Consider the following 23,158-nt stretch of genomic DNA (forward strand, 5'->3'; position numbering starts at 1 on the left):
TTAATTAATTTAAAAAATATTAAATAGCAATTTAAAAAAGGCTTTATTATCTAGTTTTACTACTATGTCAATACCAAATGAAATGAATGAAAACGCAAACTTGAAATTCTTTAAGATCATGAAGAGAATTTTCATAAAACTTGCTGATATTACTGATAATTGTATTGCAAAATAAAATTATGATGCAGATTAACAGCATATGAATTACTGTGATAACATTAATCCAAAAATTTATCTTCATCGTTCTCTTCCTTTTAATTTCAAGCAATTAATTATCTAAAATGACTGATGTGAAAGAACAAAAATTTTTTTAATCATTAAAATATAACAAGTTAAAAAAAAAAAAAAAAAAAGCGAAAAAATTAAAGTGGTCAAATCAATTTGTCTAACAAAATTAGTGTTTTAATAAAATAGAAAATTAACGAAATATGCAGTAACCGATTGAATTAAATCAACTAGATTTAGCATAGTTCAAAATAACAAATCTGATTAATCTATTAGTACAAGTAGTTGAATGCTATGTGACTGTGCTTATTAATAAACCTTTTATATATAAAATTATTTTAAACTACAAAAAATTTTTTATTAGCGATAATCAATTTTAGAAAGAATTAAATTCTTTTATTTTTGATAAAATTTATTTAAAGTTACGAAAAAGTATGAATGATTTCATTTCATTGGTAATTATACTGATGATAGCAAGCAATGAATTTCATATGTGATTATAAATTTAACATCAGGTGGTGAATAATAAAATCTGCATAAATAACTCAACAATAACAATTTAATTTTTCATTTCACTTCGTCATTCATTCTTTTCTTTTTTTATTCATAAGATTTTCATTTATTAGATATTTGAAGAATTTCATATTATTCAATTTAAATTACGACTTTTATAATTGTGTTACTTAAAATTTGAGTTTGAATATGAAGCAATCTACAAATGATACGAAGTAAAATGAAGTGTCAACTATTAAGCTAATTATGCATTTTCTACTTTTTTTTACTCATGTCTTAAAAAAGAAAAATGTGAAATTTACTAATTTGTATATTTTTTCTGACTTATTCTTTCATATAATTAGAGCTTGGATTTAAAACTTGTCTTTTGCAAAGATTAATAAATGTAACTTCCTTTTTCTTCCATTTAATAAATTCTATAATTTGGCTGGTATTAGTGTATGTTAACAATAAATATTTGAGCTAAGTGAGGTTTGCTAATTGCTAAATTGCATTAAGGTTGATCAGAAGAGAAAAATTTTAAAGTAAAGAAGCTTTTGAATGCATTATGAAAAAATGAAAATAATGAATACAATGACAAGAAAACATTTAGTGATACGCTAAATATGAATGAAAGTCTGAGCGTAGAACTTTTAAACAGTTGAAAAAATATTTTATTGCAGCAGGTTTGTTCACAATTTAATAGTCATTCCAGCGATAATTTATCTTCCTGTTATCATTTAAATTGTGACAGTAACTTTCAATTTCATTTTTAACATTTCACTAAATAGTTGTAATGTTATAATTGATAATCATAAATCTCAACTCATAATATTTCTCCTAAAGGATACATCACAGAAGTAATACATTTTAATTTAATTTTTCCGCTTTTCTTTTCATACTCCCAACAACAACAATGGTCAGGAAGTGTTAACATAGATTTAGTTAAAATCAAAAATGAAAATTTAATCGAAATTCAAATTTATACTTTCTAAGTATGACTTGAACAACTATCTATACATTTCGTTTTGTTTCTACGAACACGAAGCCAGACTGTTGGATTAATTTGAATGATAATATATGGCTATGTGGCCTTGATTTATTTATTTGCCTGAATCAGTAAAGTAAGGCCTGACTAATCTTCTAACTTAATAAATATGTCCCATTTTTGACCGCAGCTCTTCAGTTTTTATAATTTCACTCAAATATACAAACAAGAAATATTATAACCTTTAGAAATCGAATCATACTGGCAAAAACCACCTATATAGTACTTACGAGATTGCTATTATCATATCGATTAAGTAGCAGCTGTGATATCGATTGAAATTATGAAATTGATATGAGTTATTAAGACAAGTAATGGATTCCATTCAAGCAAAATTAGTAATTCATTCGCTTTCTGACCTTCTAACTTACTGACCGCAGCTCCTCACCTTTGACCTTTAGATACGATATTTTGCTATTAACCAACGAAATAGACATTTGAACGATGATATATTAATGAAAAAATTGAACTATTAATATGTGTAAATAAATTTGAAATTTACCAATACTTCTTATTTTAAATGTAGTTTCATAATTACTATTTAATATTAAATGGTTATTCTTTTATTATTTTATCATTTCGCATTTCTTCTCCAAGTAAATTTCCAAAATTTAAATAAATAAAACAAGAAGAAAAAAGAAGGAAAGAAAATAGAACAAGAAGTGCAACGAGAAAGGCCCACAAAAAAAAAAAAAAAAGAAAAAAAAAACGGAAAAATTAAATTAAAATGTATTACTTCTGTGATGTATCCTTTAGGAGAAATATTATGAGTGAGATTTATGATTATCAGTATAACATTACAACTATTTATGAAATATTAAAAGATGAAATTGATTCAAATGATAGCAGAATGATAGATTATCGCTGGAATAACTATTAAATTATGAATTAAAATATTTCTTCAAGTGCTTAAAAGTTCTACGCTCAGACTTTCATTTATGCTATCACTGTATTTATCATTTTCATTTACTGTAATTATAATGAATTAAACTTCAAATTTTTTTTTTTTGCTTCTGATTAAGACTAACACAATTTGGCAATTGCCAATTCCACTTTGTTCAAATAACACTCAATGACATTAGCAACACTTGAATCACAGAAGCTATTTAATTTTCCTAATTAAAGACACTTTAATTAAGGAATCATGTGGAAGAATAATTGAATGGTTGCTTCAACACAACGAATGATTTGTTTATTTTAAAAGAAGTCAAACGACAACAGAAAGATAAATTATCAAGTAATAAGAACACCAATTGGAAATTATTGAGTTTTAAAATGCCTCTATTACTTTTAAAACAACCCCAATATTTATAATTCCAAATTATTATCTCAAGAATTTGAGCCAAAAATAGAAATTAAATGAAATTAAATAACGTTCAACTTAGTAGTGTATAATTAGAAACCTTAAATGAATTGGTGTTACAAAATAATGAGTAAAAGTTATAATTTTGTTTACTGTAATTTAAAATAATAGATAGCTAAATAGCACCATATTTCGCTCTAAAATAATCAAAGAATATTAAACTTAAAATAAACAATCAAATATCATTCTTCAACCATTGCTTATAATTTATCCATGAAATAATCACCAGCTATAGATAACACTGTTTATTAATACTTCCGCCTATAACCTTTGCCCTCTTTCTCAGTATTTGATCATCTTTTCTAATAATTGTCAATAATAATTACATATGAAACGGAATGAATGACATCAAATATATCTCTTCGGAGGAATTTATTGATCATCAGAAGATCATTCATCAGAAATATTCGAGTTTTTTTTTTTTTCTTTTGTTTTTTAATTCCTTTCCTCTTAATTTTAATTCAACATTTATTTTCTGTCATTTATGTTTTTCGGCGGCGAGATTATTTAACATTCAATAATTAGATTAATGAATTTTTAATCGTTTTCATTAATAACACTGCAAACATGCAAATGAATAACATACATTTCCGAATGACATAGTTTTCTAAAAAATCAAAACAAATAGTGATGAAGCAAAGTGTTTATTTTGTTCGTTTTTTTCTATGATACCAAAAAGATATCATAGAAAGAAGTATTAAAATTGATCAAGCAACAAATATTAAAATTGATCAAGCAACAAAAATAGAAATGACTTGCCAAAAATAGGAACGGAAAATAAACAAACATATTGGACTGATCCAAATTCATAACAATAGATGCATATATTATTAAGCAAAGTGTTTATTTTGTTCTTTTTTTTCTATGATACCAAAAAGGTAGTAAATCCTTTTTTAATATCATTATTATTTGATTTATGGCCATTAGCTTGATATTTCCACTTTTAATTATTAAATTAATTTGATGAAGTAATTTTGCGGAAAAGTTTTTACTATTTATGCCAAATTTGAAAAGTCTTAATATCTCACTTTGTAAATTTACCATCATTTTCAGCGACCAATGCTAACAACTGCAGAATCATTCTATAAAATGATTGTGCAAGAAAAAGCGCAATGTGTCGTGATGCTATGCGCATTCACTGAAACCACTGAAAAAAATTGTCCACCGTACTTTCCACAATCATTCGGAGAGAAACCAATGAAATTTGGATCTATTACTATTAAATGCATTATTGTACATTAATTAAAAGAATTTAGTCATAATTAGTAGTCAAATGGATTATTGAATTTTAATATACAAATTAAATAAAAGCATTTATAGGTGTAAAATTATCTGTTTTATTAATTTTTTTCTCTTTCTACGTCAATTATTCGGTGTTAATTTAATTTAAATAAAAGCAAAATTTAAAAATTTCAATCACGTACGCTATTTTTTAGACGGAGAAAATGAAAGAGGAAGCAGATATAACAATTACGACATTGGCAATCACTGAAGTTGGTAAAGCGCAACTTATAGTTAAACATTATCATTGGAAAAATTGGCCTGAAAGAGGCTTTTCGGATCCGTCACTTACGGTTTTCAATTTGATATGCGCAATTCGAAATTTCAAAAAACCAATCGTTGTGCACTGTTCTGATGGTATCTTTTTATGATTTTTCTCTTAAAATTATTTCAAAAAAAAAAATGAAAATAAGCAGACTTTTGAAACAAATATTATATTGATGAAATGTATTTCTGAGAATTATTAAATTAATGCAATTAAAATTAAGAAACACAGAAAAGTACTTTTTGTTGCAATAAATCAATCACAGTTTATACAAATTAAATGATAACGTTTACTTTATAGAAAGTAAATACTAATTAAATAGGTATTGGCCGAAGTTGTATTTTTGTGGCCATTGAATACACACTGCAGAGAGTGCTGCAAGGTAGAAGCTGCGTTGATCTGATAGAAGTGGTGAAGGAAATTCGAAATCAACGTGCTATGGCTATAAGCACTCCTACGGTTTAATATAATTTTTAATGCTAGCATAATAATTTCTAATTAAATTAAAAATTTAATTTTCAAAGTTTCACATATGTGCAGTGAATGATTTGTGAAAAGAGAATAAATTCATTTGTTGATTCCTTTTTTGCCTAAAAGATTTTGATTGAAAATAACCAATCAAAATATTTTATTAGCAACAATATAGTAAATTTTACTAAGCTAATTTTTTGATGAATATTTAGTGAAAAGCTTTTTAATAATATGATAGAATACAACATACTTTTTGATATTGGAATTCAAGAGAAATTTTTGGAAATGATTAATAAATTATTTCAAAATGATTTAGAAAATAATTGAAATGATTTAGACAAGAATTGGAAATGAATTGTTTAATAATTGATAAATAATGATGTAATAATTTAAAATCACTTATATAGCAATTGAAATAATTTATAATTAGAAATAATTTGAAAGTAACATAACAATACGAAATTTATATAACAATTGAAATTGCTTGGACAGTAATTGGAAATAATTTATCAGATGAATGAAAATTACAGCAATACATTGTGCTTAATCGTTTGTTACTTCAATTCTTTCATGAACTCAATATCGTTGACATGTCACAACGTTTACTCGAATTTATTGATGATTACGATGCATATGCAAGAAGACATAAAGTAAAAATTGCAGTTAAAACTTTTCATTTTATTATTTTTGAAATATGGCAATGATTCTTTTCTCCTAAAAATTGGAAATTTATTGCTCGAATTTTTTAAATTAATATCAATTGCAATAGTAAATAATAATTATTTTACATTTCAATTATTTAGCTGTGTTCTATATGAACACCAATTTGTTTGAAAATGTTACACACGTATTAACTGTTTAATTTAGGAAGCAAGAAATTATTGCTTTTTAGGCTAATTTAATTTTTCAATTTAATAAACCTTTTTTTTGGTTCCTTTATAAAAATCTTTTTTTTGGTTTTCTTGTAGGACGAGAAATGAATATAATTTTAACAACGAATTAGCATATATCTCTATCAATTGTACGAATCAATGCATTTATCACAATAAACTTTAATTTCACACTTTATCAACATGTTTTAAATGATTGATATGGTGAAATGAAATCAATTACTTGAATTGAATTACGTGAAATGTATTTGCAAGGAAAGATGTGAATGTGAATAAAAATGAATGGATGCATTCTAATTGTGATAATGCATCGAAAAAAACTTTTAAGTAATAATTTCAAGTAAAAGGCTAAAATATTGGATGAATAAATAAATATTCGAGCAAATGACAATAAATTATAAATTTGCATGTTTGAAATTTCCTTTTACTTTTCAAATGTATAAAACAGTCATAAAATAGCGAAAGAGTTGAGTGAATCTCAGTCGAGTCGACCGGTTATTTCTTCCTATTAGCTCATTTTTCTGAAGCTAAACTAGGATAAGCCGAATGGGTGATTCTACAGTAAGCCGTGGTGTGGGATATGTCCAACCGCCCGAAAGCGATCGTCGAATGTGCGCCCTCTGCAACACATCGTTAGGTGAGGAAGCGGTGATTGCAATGAATCGCCTCTGGCACCCCGATCACTTCCGCTGCCATGCTTGTAATGCACCAATCAAGCAAACCTACCAGGTAATCATCTCTGCTGAATTAATGTCATACCTAGGATGGCTTAATCTCACCTAGATTTCATGACTAGAAGGGTAGATTATCTAGAATGGTTAACCATTCCCGGTATCATAATTTCAATTTTCCTTGCATGGAGTAATTGAACTGTTAATCTTTCCCAATATTAGAATTCAAAAGCGTTCCCTTCGCTGAATATCAATAATTGAACTTTAAACTGGTAGTGTCAACTATTGATGCAAACACAACTTTTATTTCAGAGTAACTTCACGCTATTTCAGTAGGAAATAACAAACGTGTAAACTGACTTACAGTACAATAAGCTTAAACAAATTCATCCCAAATTTAATAATTCCAAGTTCGTTTATTTTCTTATAATTTAATTAATAGCATATAAAAATGATAGCATTTTAGATTGCAGATGAAATGCCATATTGTGTACAATGTTTTTCTAAGAAATATAATCCAAAATGTCACGGTTTGTAAATAAAATTTTCCTGTTTTTTCGCAGTACCATTTTCAGTTATTTGCTAACCAATAAATAAACAATGAAAAATAAAACAAAAAGAAAAGAAATTAACACTTAATGCTAACTGATGCAATTATTCTTAATTGTATGATTCGTCCTTTCATTTTTCTTTCTAATTTTCATTTTAATTTCGTAAAATCATTGTAAACTTTAGTTGCACAGCTTTTTTTTTTTCTTCCGTTTATTATAAATAATGAAATTAATCAAATGAAGCAATGTCAGATTTTTTTTCTTTGTTTTCAACTTTTTCTTTTTTCAATTTCTTGGAATTATTGTAAAATTAGCATCCGATTAGAGCTAAGTTAAATTCAATAAATGACTTTTCCCAAGTTAAATTCAATTTGGCAAATTTATGTTGCTGGGCTAAATTTAATAAACTGGTATTGCTAGGCTAATAAGAAATATTCAACAATTTAAGTGAAAAAAAATATGAAAAAATTTCAAATTTCCAAAAGAAAAAATAAAGCAAGGAAGAATTTAAATACATTCCTAATGCAGGTTGTGGTGAGATACTTATCGATTCATGCTTAATTGCACTTGATAAACACTGGCATCCACGTTGTTTCACGTGCGCTGCGTGTAAACAACCATTACCAAATGGTGAGCACTATATTATTGATGATTTGCCATATGATCGTGACTGTCACTGGGAGAAACGTCTCGAAAAGCGCATCCGTGTCATGCAAGGAGCACATACACGAATGAATCATTGAGAGTTGAATTTTTTCAATTTTTCGTCTATTTTTTTAAAATGAATGCTTAATGCTGACATGGATTTGTTCTTGTTTTTTTTTTCCAAAATTTTTTTCTTGGAAAGAAAAAAAAAAACATTTATAAGCAAAAGTAAGTCATACATTTGTTAGTTGCAAATTTTCATTTCATTTCCGAATTACCACTCAAATCTGTGACATTACAATCATTGCTTCGCATCTACTGTGAATGATATGAAACCCATCTGTTACAAAAGCAGTCTAAATAAAATCCCATTAAAGTAATTCTCATTCATACAATAGAGAAAGTAAGCAATATTTGGGAATAAACGAAACTGAAGAAAAGTTTATTTACAAGAGCTAAATCTGGAAATTCAATTAGAAATATCAATTTTATTATAATTAATGGATTGGATTTGAGAGAATTTTTTTAATAATTAATGGACTCAAAGTAATAAATGTTCATTTTATTTCCCCGAAAATTCATAAAATGTTTTGCAATCTTTTCGAATATCAAATAGAATCGCAGTAAAAAAGAACGAAAAAACGCTTCACTGTTTGTTTTGTTTGTATTACAAAACAAATGAGCGAGAAAGATTAGCAATAAACGATTTTAAAAACCGAAAAAAAAAAACAAAAACAAAAGCTTAAAGTAATACACATGTGTGTGTGTGTGTGTATATATATATATATATATGAATAGCAAAAATGTCGTACGAATCAAGCATATGCTTAAATTATAAAATACAGGTGAAAGAATGCAAAGACGATAAATGTGGGAAGGAAAAAGCATAGAATCATCATAAGGCAATAATTTAATGCTTGTAAATAAAGGGAATTTAAGTTTGAAATTGTTAATAAAATGAATTGGTTGAAAGATGATGTTTAAATTCCATATATTTTGACTAAAACGATAAAATTTCTAACTTTTTTATTCATTTTTCAGTGCTTTCATTTGTTTTCTCAGTTTTCATCCTCCTATTTTTCAAGTTTCATCTCCTGAGCAATTCAACCTCACTATTTCATTCCTAGCATCTATTTTGTTGCTGAAAAAAAAAAAGGAAAGATTGAATACGGACAAAAATATTGTGACTTTTTTCGGGAAAATTAGAATGTGAACAGATATTATGCTGTAGAAAGTTACAGAAATGCTGTACTAATATGCAAGCTTTAAAAAAATTAAAGCAGGTCAACTGAAAATTTTAAAGAAATCTGTGTGATTCACAAACAGAGTGAAAACAGAAATGAAATCTACAAAGTTTGATCGATCGAATAATATTAAAACCGCAACACATCAAAACTGACAATTTATAAGTTGTATTTGTAAATAACAAATTGTACCTAAGATTAGCTGCAATACACAAAACATATCCATTTAATTCTCTCATTTTCTCATTTTCTTTAGACAGCTTTACTCGATAAAATCAATTCGATTCGCAAGTTTATAGGATCAAAAACAATTAGGAAAAACCAAAACTTCAAGGAGGTGTAATTAAGATCATAATGTATTTCATAACTATCGACTAACGGTATGCATTATTGCATGATAAAGGATGCTACAACCTAAGCACCCGCATTAAATTTCAAAGAGCAGAATATTCAGCATACAGACTAATGAATAAACCGATCAGAAAAAAGCCACCTTAGTTTCATATATTTTAATTTACCTATTCTCCTATCTGCAGTTAATAATATCTAGCATCATTCAGCATCATCACTAGTTATTTAGGCAGCTATAAACAAAGCATCGGAAAGCATTAGATACAATAAATACTAGGAATAAGGAAGAGAAAATGCTCATAATAACGTTTTTCATCAGCTTGTCATAGTATGATTTGAACCACTTGATGAAGAAGTTTGAGAACTTTCCATTGTCGCTGTCCCCATTGTCGCTGAAGTTGACCTAACATTTTGCACTGGTGGTGAGTGAAGAGGATGTAAATTCTGCAAGTAATAATCAAGAATTAGTAATGCAAACAAATAGCATCAACAAGTTTCAACTTAATGATAAATAAAATATAGCTTCTTTGTACTTGCATATGTACTATAAAATAAAATATGTGCCACTTATATATTTCAATATACATTGCTACAAGTTGCAGTATAGCCAAATACAATGTTTCCCTTTTTGTTCCTACCCTTCTTGAATAATAAAAGATGAATAAATATGCTGTATGCGCGAATGAAAGTCAAGCAAGAAGGAAAATGTTTTCCTTTAAACTATTTGAAAAAAACTGGCCAACAAACCTGGCCAGTTAAACGATGTGCAAAATGTGTAGCACTAGTACCACAAAATATTGGATGCTGCACAATTGGCAAATTAAATGGCCCATTTCCAGTGCCAGATGCAGTAGTTGCTACACTCAGTTGCAAAGGTGCTGGCTAAAGAAAAAATTTCATAGACTGCTTTTGAAATCACTAAGATATTGAAAAAAAAAAAAACAGTATATTTTACGTTTCAGAAAAAGCTAAGCCAATTTATCACTTTGAATAGTGAAGCGTTTCAATATAATTTAACTGAAAGACATCTCAGTGATATCTTTAAATGATTATGACTAGTCCTATTATTATAATTAAAAGTATCTTAATTCCTTAAGTATATAATTTAGAAGATAAACTTATTGTAAGAAGAGTGTTTGCAACTTGAATTCAACTCCATTTAATCAACTACTACCTTATTTTCTCAGTTATAAAATGAATAAAAAACTCTTCACTCACTTGTGGAATAGGATCACTTGCAGCACTTGCCAAACTTGGATTGGACTTGCTTTTCACGATAGGACATGCGAAATCAACATGACGTGAACGTGCTTCTTCTTTTTCCCATGAACAATGAACAAATGGCCGTTGGACGTAATTATAAATAACTGAAAATAAACTTACAATAAATATTTTTTATTTCAATACTGATAATAATAAAAATCTGCCTTCCACATTTTATGCATTAAATTCGAGACACCATCATACAGGAAAATTTAACATACCTTCGGCTTTATTAAAACGTCTTTTTATCTTCTCTTTGTGGGTTGGGTATCCTTCCATACCAAGCCGAATCTTTTTAAGGCCACGTTCCTTTAGAACCTAAAAATATGCAAATTAATGCATAACCAACTGTGTTTCAATGACTTCTGTTTTATGCAATATGAAGTACCTCTACTTTATCAAAAGAAAGTTGAAAGAGCACTCAGCACAATAATTTACTTGTTTTGCTACATCACGGTTTTCGGCATATTTGAAAAAACGATAAAGATGAGTGCTGTAAACAACTTGTGTCGTATCTTCACCCATCTGTGGAGGATAAAGTTCATCCCAGTCAACTACATCGTCATCCAATAGCACAACAATGTGGCATTCACGATCTCCATGCTGAACAATGAAATAAAATCTTGATTAGCACTAAGAATTTCACAGATTAAGTGTTATTAGTGATAATTTTAAAGGATGAGTTTTGGAAATGTATACTAAAATGATTGATTTATTCTTCATTTATTTTCCGTTTCAAAATTGATGCTATCATTTCCATTTATAAAATACATAAATAAATTAAGTCTTCCAGCCTGGACATAAAGTTGAATGTAGTGGTATTTTCTTAATCAAATTTCATTTATAATTGACAACATTTACCTCAGTACTAACAATCATTTGTGGCAGAATAGTTTCTTCGAGAAAGGCAGTAAATTGCTGTCTTGCACCTTCATTGCTTAATTCATGTAAAAATGAACGGAGATTATGGCACTGCACGGTGCGAGCATTGAATGGTACCAGTAGATAATCACAAGCTTCACGGAGTTCCGAAACTGACACTGACGGTGGACATCGCATTTTTCCAATGTGGTAGTATTCCTGAAAATTTTTAATTCAATTACTAAGGACAGGAAGTGAGAAAGAGAGAGGGAGAAAAAAAAAAAATTTAGCAAAAACTGATATATAGACCAACATTCGATCACAAAAAAGAAATCCATTACATTACAAAACCAACTAGAATTGCACGAAAGCAGGAAGCAGAAAGCCCATCAGCTACTTCATATTCGTTTTGATCATTGGGTCGCACAAGTTCAACACCATCTTGACGTTGTGCACGTACAGTAAACATTCGTCCAAGCATAGTATCCGGTTTAGCAACCAGCACAGCCGGATCAACCACAAATCTTGTATTTTCAACAAGCAATACCACTTTGTCACCTGAATTCAACACTACGTTATACATAATTGGGCAATCTTCAAATCCATACTCTTATTATTTCATTTGGAAATTTTTCTCTTAATGAATTTCTATTAAGCATAAAATTACCATTTTCTGCATGACTCATGTCAACGGTATGCTTAGGACCCTGTGAAGATGAAGCTACAGCTACCAGAAGTGATTCATGGGCAGCACTTCCAAGAGACATTGATCGCTGACTTCGACATAAATTCTAAAATTTAACATTTTTTTTTTTTTTTTTTGAAGATATAACAAAACAAAAGAAAAAAAAAATAATAAAAAAAACTGGTAATATCTAATTTCCAGTCTTGGCATAAATTTTAGGACATAAAAAGTTCAATACAACAAAATTAATGTAATACCATTCACTGCCATTACGATAAGCCGCAATATGAGGAATACAAGATTTGTAGCACTATCTACTACCTCCCATTATTTATTCTACTGAAGAAATAAATTACATTTTTCCATTCGAGAAAATACCTTTTTTATGGTAGTTTGTTTCAGGGCAGGTTGTAACGGTTGCGTGCTTTGATCAACATGGACACGTTCAGCGCACGAACCACGTGACGGCGAGCCTGAAGGAGACGTGTTGGAAGACGATGATGAACCAATACTGCTACTAAGCAAACACAACTTACGATCTGTTCCTTCTGAAAATACTACAAATATAGTAACAGTAACAGAAATGGACAGATAATTATTAGTTATGAACATAATAATTGCACAAGTAGTATAATAATTAACTTATGATAATTCACTTATGAAGGCAAAGGAAATGTAAACACGAAAGAATTATAGTTTGTAGTTTTATTATTTCTCCTTAACGACAAATAATGAGATTAATTAATTCTCTTTCATTAGTTCTGCTCCTCTATTCGCCCTTTTCTATTCCATATTGCAGCAAACTATTTCCCTAGAAGAATTACAGTTTGCAATAATTAAACGAGTTGAAGGATTCTTCGATTCCTACTAATTTTTTTAAAATTAAATCAAAAAATGGCATGAAACACAACAAATTTTTCCATAAGTAATGAAAAGTCAAACTGGAGCATAAAATTATCAAAAATCTTCTATACACTTGTTTAAAATCAATTTAATAATAGTAAATTCTAGTTATTTGGAGAATATTTTGACGAAGTACCAAAGAAAGCTTAAAAAACTTGATGCTTCCGTTTCTTACAGCATTATTTAAAAATGACAACTCATTCCGGAATTAAAATGCATAATAACACTTTAAAAGAAAGAATAGCAATAAATCCGTTTTCATTCCAGCATATTGTTTCACTCAGAGATTCATAATTACATGAACTTAACATCAGACGTTGAAATAATCACATGACAACATAAATCGTAGCACAGGTTACAACATAAAAATATGGAAATAATCCTTTTAAAATTGATTCAGATTTCTTTTTTTTTTTTTTTTTTTTCATATCTGATCACATATCGGAATTTCTGAAATAGGAAACAATTTTTGGACATCCTATTAATAACCTAAATCTGTTAGTGCACTTTTCTTTTCACTATGATATTAGCTTGGTATCTACAAAAAATGACTGTTTTCATTTAACGGAAACAAACAATTCTGGGCAGCTTACATGACCTTTCCTCTTACTTTCCCTTTTTACAGCTCTTCCAGTCCACAACTGTCCATTTTACGCGAATCAGTCTTTCTCTCCATGATGTGTCTCCCAACATTCTCTCCAACATTCTTGGAAAGCAAAAATGAACATTGTCGCATACGCGTCCGCAATCAATGATATCAACCACAGTGCAACTGTGATACTAATTTGTCGTACATTTCAATACCAAATATTATATGACAGATAAAGTCCAAAATAAAGTGAGATATCAATATGAACACATATTGAAGTTATTTGATACAAATGAGATAAGGTATTATCTTTAATGTGAACGTGAAATAATGTTAGTTAAATAAAAAGAAATACTGTCGGTTAACACATCAATTGTAATCAAACTATTAATTAGTTCAGATAATTTGTAAATATGAACATATTTCACAATATTCACACTAATGACAATTTTTTATCGATCAAATGGACTTGTTTCTTTTCAGAATAGCTTGAATTCTTGCAGTGATTAATCAAAAATACAATCTTAACATATAACCTATTCATTTCTTACACTAACTGCATGTTGTCTACAGAAATAATTAGTTGCTGACAATGAATCAATGGAATAACTTACTTTACATGCTATTTCACGTATTTATGTGAATAAGCAAAAAGGGATCTATTTTATAGCACAAAGAAAGATTTCCTCGATTTCTAGTTTTGCGTTGTAAGTTTTAATCTTATGTTCTTTTTAGCATTAAAAAAATGATTCATTAATAGCTCAAGAAATGTTTACTTCCTAATTTCGAAGAAAGAATTCGTATTATCCAATAACTACCAAAATGGTAGGAAACAGTGATTTTTTTTTTTTTCGGAAGCAAATCACACTGAAAATATGAATTCTGATTATACAGGACAACAGAGTGACCATTAGGTGAAGCAACATTTAACCAATTTTTCTATCAGAGATTGTCAAGTGTAGGATAAATGAACTTTTTAATAAAACATTTGAAGAAAGAAATCGAAATAACTTACAGTTTAAAATTAAAATCACATAATAAGGAAAAATGAAAATATGAATTAGTAAAAAATGAATTTTCAAATACGGAGTGACAAGTAAGTCGCATGAATTTTATAAACATACAAATTAACTTAAAACATAAACATGGCCGATGCATGAAATGGACAATCACCGAATAATTTAAAAATTAGTACCTGCACCTGAAAGAAGCAAGCTTCTCGATGTACGAATTCTCGAGAAAGACCAAGTAACCTATAAGAAACAATAAAAATCAATTTATATCAACTTATTGGTAGATGAATATATTCTTACTGAAACTACTTTCGTATTGAAAAAAATTATATGATAAGAAAAGATGGAAGAATCCAAAATACACCATTAAAAAAAATTGATTTATGGACATTTTAATCAAATGTGAATTAAAAAATTATACAATTTCTGAAAGTGTGTTAAGTATTTCGATGTTCCAAGTATCTACTTATATCAATTTGGTAACAGATTGCTTATATTCATGTTGTAATAGTAAAAGAGCAATCTGAAGCTTAAATAAAACCAACTATAAACTGATCCAAAGTCACGAAAGAGAAAAATTCCCATTATTCTTCCATACAGCGATCTACGAAAAGAAAGAATGTAGATACCTGATTACGTTGTGGATTACGTGAATGACGTCGTTTCAAACAGCTGCTTCTACCACATCCACCAGATGAAGTGCCTCCTGACTCATGCTTATCGAATCTTTCTGAAACAAAAACATCAGTATAACTACTATATCACATTTCAACAGACTATTGTGTTGGGTTTCATGAAATTATATCATTTATTCATAAGATTAAGGAGAAGTTAAGCACATAAAAACAACTTGTCATATATGCTTACACAGTTTTTTACCTTTCCATTCCACCTCCCACCAACACACAGTTTGGCTATCCTAAGCAACAAACAACAGGCAAAGATATTAAGAATTTCAACTACGCCAAAAAAAATTGCAAACTAATACTAATCACTAGGAAATTCAAAGAAAACGCGAAATTTGTGTACCTTTTTCAAGATGATCAACAGCTGTACGTAAAAGATGTGTCAACTTATAATGATATCAAACTCTTTTCCTTGCAAAATTATAACAGTCTTTTAAAAATAAAAAATATATAAAATAAAAGCTTAAATAATTTCATTTGGTCTCAAACATTCTTCCGTAGAATTTCGTAGAAAATACCACCTGGCGAACAGTCGGAATCTGATGTTGTAATGCATAAATCACGTCTGAATACGCTGCTGTTGCTGCTATTCACGTCATTCCTGCTATCTCCCATAACAAACCACACGTAACGCCTAAGTCACGCATACGCCCCTACAACTAAACTTGACTTAACGCTGTTATAACCGTTATTCTTATGATAATGACTTCATCTATTTCGAAAAAAGTAAAAGAAATTTGCATTCGAATTGCATGGGAGAATAGAGTATGCTTAGAGAGAGGGTTAGACACATCATGCGGTACTAAAAGAGATAAAATTGTAAATAGGAGAAATTGGTATGCAAAGAAAAAAAAACGAAAGTGAACAAAAAAGAAGATCAAAGAGACGTACAAATAGTATGCATTAATAATACTTAACTGGAGAGAGGGAGGGCAAGGATTGAGAAGATCAGTGAGAGACGACAGAGATGAGAGAAGAAAAGGGAGAAAAAGAAATGGGAGGAGATTTACTCTTTTTTAGTTTCAATTTGTCGCATTTAGGAAGTGAAAGGAAAAGTAACCAAGATGAAATGACACGTTAGTGCCAAATTCTCCGAGATTTCTCGGGACGTTCGCGAGGTACTCAATTAGTTGTTTAGTCTCTTTTAACGGACGGTGCACATGTATGTGTTTCTTCTTTTCTCTTTCTTTTTTATAATAATAAGCGAAGAATGATGTATGCATTCTGTACAACAACAAATTGTATATTAGACGTACGTGAACATAGACGTAAAAGGTTGAATTGAATTCAGAAGTACATATATATATATATATATATATGTGTGTGTCTGTCGTGTCTATCCGTCTGTCTGTCTGCCTGTCTATTCGTACTTTTATTGTACTTTGCTTATGAAATGAACAAAATATTTTCGCTCTCATCAAATGAAATTTTAATGGATTTGGTGGGAAAGCATGATAGGATTGAGCATTGGATTCTATTACTTCCCGACCGACCTTTTACTGACCTTCCTTTTCAAATATAATTCGTTGTCAACTATGTATGTAGGTGTGTGTGTGTGTGACGTGACGTGACGTGACGTGACGTGATGGTAAGATTCGCTTCCCCTGTCTCTCTCTCAAGTCCTGCTCATATTATATTGAAACTTTAGAATAATTAGGAGGTAAGCCAATTAACATGAATATGTAGTAATTTAAGATCAAATGTCGTTCCTTACTAACCAATACAAAGGGCCCACATGCTACCTTCTCTTTCTCCTCTGTGTGTGTCTGTGCGCATTCTTGTCAAGTGCAATGCAAGACTATTGCAATTGTCAGCTGTGAAAGGAACTTCACGCTTTGCAGCAACTGAATAGCTCATTGGACTGGAGACAAAAGTTCTCTGTCATTATAGAATTTACCTGTCTAAGGAGAGATCATTTCCTGGGATGCTAAGATCAATAATAGACTAACAAAGGTATGCTAGTAGAACATTCGGAAATTTTATAAAAAAGTATGGGATGGTAAGGGTCTGAAAACACAAAGATCAATGTCTGCAGAACCATCATACTATCTTCTGTACGGGCCTTAGACCATTTATCGTCATCACCTGTTACCCCTTGACCCATATCATTTCAAATATCCAATTACGTGATCAATTACGTTGGGCAGGTAACGTGTTCAGGATAGATGATTATTGTCTCCTGAAGATTTTGCTTTATGATGAATTCAACTACTGAAATGTGCCTCCAAAAAAAGGTACAAGAACTCTTAGAAACAGTCTTTTTGCTTAGGATACATCGATTTCGGATATTGACCTCAAATTAAGAGACGTGGAGACATACTACTGAGAGCGTTGCTACGTCTTTAACGCACGGTGAAAAGACAACGAACGTATTAAAAACGGATATGCTCCGCCAACACCGCTAATATGACCTTCCGTTACTATCGCCACTTGCAGCAAACCTTGGTGGAGTTGCAAACATGCATCAAACACTGGGAGAGCCCTCAAAAGTGCGCTCGTGAAGTCAATTAATGATGGTAAAGCCTCATTGTAAAACAACTCGGACAATATGATATGAAAACTCGACGTTAAGCACGAGGGGCAAATTTGCTAAATGAGGAAACGATCCAAGGAAGATGCAAACCATCTGCGCCAACCGGGAGTCGAACCCGGGTCTGCACCATGGGAGGGTGCAATGATACCGCTACACCATTGGCGCCCCCTAAATTCACCTAACGTTCCATCCATAATTTTGTCATTTCTCTAATTAAAAGGGATGATTTTTTGATGCAATTGCCGTAATTCGGTAACTTATCCAATCCTTCATCCGTAAATCGGTTACTTATCCAGTCTTTCATCCGGAATTCGATAACTTAGATACAGTGTTTCATCCGGATTCTCAAAATATAAAAGCACAGATTAATTTGTTTGATGCGTCTACAGTTGTCAGAACATCGAAAGTATTCAGTTTGTAACAAAAACTAACAGTTTCTCCTAGAAACAATTTCATATCTATAGGCTCATTTGAAGATGGCCAAGTTTGATATTAACAATATCTCAGAAATCTGTGGATTATGCGCACATAGCCAAATTTGATCTTCTGAAAGTGTTTAGTTCATTTAATTTTATGTTCTTACAATATGTCTTTAAAGACACTTTTCTCTTTTTTTTTTTTTTGTAATCAAGAAATTCCATAAAAGAAACTTTCAAATGGTTGATATTTTGCTTTACTGTATCTTAACAGATTAATAAATTGAATTCATGTAAAATTAACCGTTCAAATGTATTACGATTAATCATTCAACCAATTTCTCATTTCTCAGCCAAATTTTTACCTTCTTTCTTTGTTTTCCTTGTTTGACCTTGAATCTATCTATGTTCCTATCTTTGTTTTCTTTTAGTTAGGTCCAAGATTAAAATACTGGAATCCGACATTCCTGTCTTTTAGTCAATCGCATAGGGATCCTTTAACTTAGTTTTCTGTTTACATATCTATCTTTATGTCTGATAAGACATATGAAAATACTGTAAACTATTGTTATGTAAAAATGGCCATTGATCATTCTCCGAAAAGCTGATTCTACTTCCTCTGTTTATTAAACTATTAAATTTGTTAGTAAAGATATTATAATATTCCTATGTAATTTCACTATCAACGAATTACTCTCAGATCAGAAACTGACCATTAACTCTTCTCGAGAATCGATTGTGCTAAAACTTCTGAAATCAGTGTAGATTCTCCACAAATGGTAGCAAGTGGCAGCAAATGGAAAGGAATATTAGCAGTAATAGTAGTAGGAGGAAGTAAATGTCAGATTTTCTAACTTCAATAAAAGGTATAACTCCTTTTACATTAAACATTTAATCATAGCAAAACATATGGTTTACAATATTGCAGAGAAGGACAGCCAAACGAAAAACTGTTGACGTTGTCAAATTCGAATACAATTTACAGTAAGTAAGAAACTGACAAACAATAAAGGAGGTAAACTAAATAAGGAGCTGATAATTGTGATTTATTAAATTGAAGGCAAATACCAACAATATTCTTTGTTCACAAACAATGCAAATAAACTTATCTGCATGGAAAATGAATATTGGATAAAAGTAGCATTGGAGCATTTATTTGTCTAAGGAATGTTCAAATAAGATAATTCGGTTTTTTCAGATAAGTGATAGGAAGTGGCTACAAACAGTAACGGTGTAATAGGTGGTGGCAAGTAGTAGGCAAATGGTAGAAATGGTGGTAGAAAATGATATAGTTGAATGATGGAACGGAAACAATCGTATACTAAACAATCGGAAAAAGAAATAACCCAAATTCGTCGAAAAGGTACGGCTAAACATAAAGGAACTAACGGAAAGCCAACGGATGATGACAAGCAGACAGAGAGAAGGATAAACAAAACGAATGAATGAAATTATTAAATTTGTTTTTATTTCAGTGAAATGAAAAATGAAATATTTCAAAATATAAAATGCTTATTCCCACAGCAATGTTAATAATTTAAAGTCCAAACAAAACGAATATACAGTAGCATTTTTAGTAATTTACGGAAGAACAGCTGAAGAAGACAACAAAGCATTTAGTAATTTACGGAAGAATAGATAATTTTGATCTAAGGTATTATCCGGAAAGTATCTCATTTTGATGATCGAATAGAATTTGTGATTGGTACCAGCGACATACTGTACGAAAAGCAGAAGAAGCATGAAAAAGTCGATATTGTGAAGTGAACAGATTTCCAAATGAGAAATTTTTACAATTTACGTAAAATATTATTTTGAAGCAAAAAATATTGAAAAAAAAAAAAAAATAAATAATAAAATAATAAGGCATTTACAAAATGATCTAATAGCCGTCATTTACTAGAAGCAGCAGCTATGCTAATTTTCTGATGTCTGAATGAAATGAAATAAGTGAGTGATTCAGCTGTCATCCAAGTCAGAAGTCAATTTGGTAAGCAGCTAAAGTATGAAGAAGGTCAGTGTTTTGATGCACTTCTATAAATGAAATTAAAATCGAAATAGTTCGGTTTTCCAAAGAACACAAACAAAGAAGGCGCATCTGTTTAATTGTACACTTATTTCTCGTATATATAAAAGAGATCAGTCTTTTCTGTATGAACTGTGATCACTTTCTGATCCTTTCATCTTCTGAATTCTGATCGCTTCATCCTGTTACTTCTCGTGCATAGCATATGGATTTGGGAATGTTTTGCTCAAATTTAAAAAATGTGACTTTTGGATAGATAGAGAATAATCTTAGAAACAAATTTGTAGAGATTAAATATGCAACTGTGAATTTAACTCAGTTTGCGAAATTAATGAATAGACAATTTGAGTGATAGAAAAAGAAATAATTCTTTTTTTGACTTACACTAATTTACTGTTTAATGGGATTAATGTTTGGTTGTTTTCCAGAAGGAAAAAATGAACAAATTGCTAATAGCATTTGGCTTAATTATTCTTACTGTGACACTGCCATGTATGTCACAATCAGATGACGAATTCGACGACGTAAATTTTACAAGCTTACTTTCCAAAATTTATAAAACAATTCAGAGATGAAATTAATTGTAAAATCAGTTGGTAATTGCATACGAAAAGTGAAGAACTAAGCTGATAAGTGAGAGATAATTTAACGAACGGTTAAATATATTTATCTACTTGTATTCTTCTGAGAAAATAGTTCACAAATGAACAAGAAATGAAAATGTTGACTTATCGCAGTGCAAATTGACTGAAATTCTAATTCATTCCTTTTTCACAAATTAATTTTTAGTACTAAATTACTATTTTTTGCACTCTTTTTAATATACTCATTAACAAGTAATCATTTGTTTTTTCTCAGGAATCCTCAGGTGCTGATGAGGGAGGAGATGGTAGTGAAGGAGGAGATGAGTATGTCACCAAGGGGGAATTTGTTGAAACTGATGGCAAGTGAGTATAAAAATCGAGCACTTTTAATAATTTAAATCTTCTGAAAATCTTCTCTGTCTGTTAATATCCTCACTCAACATTTCCATATTATTTTCTTGAAAAGGCTTTCTTTATTGGATAAAATGTTTTAGAATAATATTTTTCCAAATCACTTCCAAATGAATTCCTTTGTCACATATTGCTACACTTGTAAATTGTGTGCTGTAAGTAAAGTTTAAAAGTAATGAGAAAGACAGAGGTTGAATTTTGTTTCACCAATCTGAAATATTTGCAGAAAGAAAGAATGCACTTCTCACGAAGCGTGCTACGACCAGCGTGAACCGCAAGCTTGGTGCAGATTGGACGAGAATCAGTCGTGGACGTAAGAGCATTTTCTATGGAAAATTCGTTTAGAATTACCGTTGTTTGCGAGTCAGTAAATGCGAACATACTGAAAAGTGTATATTATTTAGAGACAAAGGTTGCTTCTGTGATGATAAATTGCATTCATGCGTTATCGAAAGAAAGAACAGTGGCAAGTTGGAATATTCGTATTGTGCGCCTCAAGAAAGTTGGCAATGCTCGTAAATGCTTACAAAGCAAGCAAAACAAGCTGTGATGCAAACTTTCAATTCTACCTTTCTATTTTAACTCCTTTTAGCAGCCAAATTGATGCTTGTTGCTACTTTTATTAAATATTAAAAATATGAAAGATAATGGAACACATCACATCAGCAGGTAGTCATCAGTGTCACAGAAGGAATGAACTTTGCGATAATTCGATATCTATAATGACAAAGGAAGTTTCTTTTATGAAGGGATTTGGGATATTTTAATCTTAATGTTCTGCCCTACCTTCAAGTATCTTACTAAATAAAATAATAAAAGATTAGCATTAAAATTATACAACATTACAATAATGAATTGATACATAACACACAAATGTAACTTAATTATAAAACATTTAAAGATATAAAGCAAGCTAGACACCTCGCAACCGAGCCATACCAAACAAAAAACTATAATGAGTGGCTTTGTAAGGGAGAAAATTGGGAGGGATTTTATGGATGCTAAGGTTACAAATTAGATTAAAATCACTTAAAACAATAGTCTTTGTTCACTACGTTATAGCTTTGCCATTGTGGCGATAATTGGTACGTCATTTAACGGATTGTTAACCTGTTCAAGTTCGTATCGAAAGTATTTAAGTCATTAATATACTTGTTTTATGGATGGCTAAATAAATGTGTAGCAGTTATAAATAAAATCCGTAAAAGTACGATAAACGATATTATGACTTAAAGTATAATGAAAATAAATCAGAATAGTGAGACAGATAGAGAGCATAAAATATAATAATAATAATTCGAAACTAAATTTTTTACAGACAAAGTAATTCCATTCAAACTGTCTACAGCAAAAAGAAAAATAAAACTATAAATTCAATACAACAAAGACTGAACTTTCTGATAAGAGTAAAAAAAAAAAAAAATGCCTAGTTAATCAAACATCTTAGCAATCCTAAGAATAATTATAATTGTAGCAATAATAATAATTATAGTTGCAGCAATAAATTAACAAATATCAACATCATACAATCATACAAGCTCACCAAATATACATGATGACCTCAAATTGCTGCAATTCAACTAAAAGCAAAAATCATAGCTAAATAAACAATTCTTATCTATTAAAAACAAAACTTCATTAATAACACTGCAAACATGCAAATGAATAACATACATTTCCGAATGACATAG

General features: G+C 29.9%; 4 protein-coding genes across 4 annotated transcripts; 3 read left to right on the plus strand and 1 right to left on the minus strand.

Annotated features, from left to right (window-relative positions):
* Positions 1 to 4,187: 4,187 nt before the first annotated feature.
* Bm9150 (Uncharacterized protein) lies at positions 4,188 to 6,125 on the plus strand (the record flags this gene model as incomplete). Its single annotated transcript, XM_043078797.1, has 5 exons — positions 4,188 to 4,361; positions 4,565 to 4,766; positions 4,997 to 5,133; positions 5,676 to 5,795; positions 6,114 to 6,125. 5 exons carry the CDS (start codon positions 4,188 to 4,190, stop codon positions 6,123 to 6,125), a joined length of 645 nt encoding a protein of 214 aa, XP_042934731.1.
* A 456-nt stretch (positions 6,126 to 6,581) lies between these two features.
* Positions 6,582 to 8,000, plus strand: Bm6278 (LIM domain containing protein; the record flags this gene model as incomplete). Its single annotated transcript, XM_043078798.1, has 3 exons — positions 6,582 to 6,764; positions 7,173 to 7,236; positions 7,786 to 8,000. The coding sequence occupies 3 exons, from the start codon at positions 6,582 to 6,584 to the stop codon at positions 7,998 to 8,000; spliced, it is 462 nt and encodes a 153-aa protein (XP_042934732.1).
* Positions 8,001 to 9,812: 1,812 nt separating this feature from the next.
* Bma-btbd-10.1 (K channel tetramerization protein, putative) lies at positions 9,813 to 16,112 on the minus strand (the record flags this gene model as incomplete). The annotated part of the gene is made up of 12 exons (XM_043078799.1): positions 9,813 to 9,941; positions 10,245 to 10,379; positions 10,716 to 10,864; positions 10,982 to 11,078; positions 11,199 to 11,363; positions 11,622 to 11,840; positions 11,977 to 12,179; positions 12,289 to 12,412; positions 12,685 to 12,854; positions 14,994 to 15,051; positions 15,441 to 15,541; positions 16,019 to 16,112. The coding sequence occupies 12 exons, from the start codon at positions 16,110 to 16,112 to the stop codon at positions 9,813 to 9,815; spliced, it is 1,644 nt and encodes a 547-aa protein (XP_042934733.1).
* A 4,797-nt stretch (positions 16,113 to 20,909) lies between these two features.
* Positions 20,910 to 21,986, plus strand: Bm16894 (unknown, identical; the record flags this gene model as incomplete). Its single annotated transcript, XM_043078800.1, has 4 exons — positions 20,910 to 20,996; positions 21,331 to 21,419; positions 21,694 to 21,780; positions 21,872 to 21,986. 4 exons carry the CDS (start codon positions 20,910 to 20,912, stop codon positions 21,984 to 21,986), a joined length of 378 nt encoding a protein of 125 aa, XP_042934734.1.
* Positions 21,987 to 23,158: the final 1,172 nt, after the last annotated feature.

Source organism: Brugia malayi (genome assembly GCF_000002995.4).
Source record: "Brugia malayi strain FR3 genome assembly, contig: Bm_v4_Chr2_contig_001, whole genome shotgun sequence".
Taxonomy (NCBI): domain Eukaryota; kingdom Metazoa; phylum Nematoda; class Chromadorea; order Rhabditida; family Onchocercidae; genus Brugia; species Brugia malayi.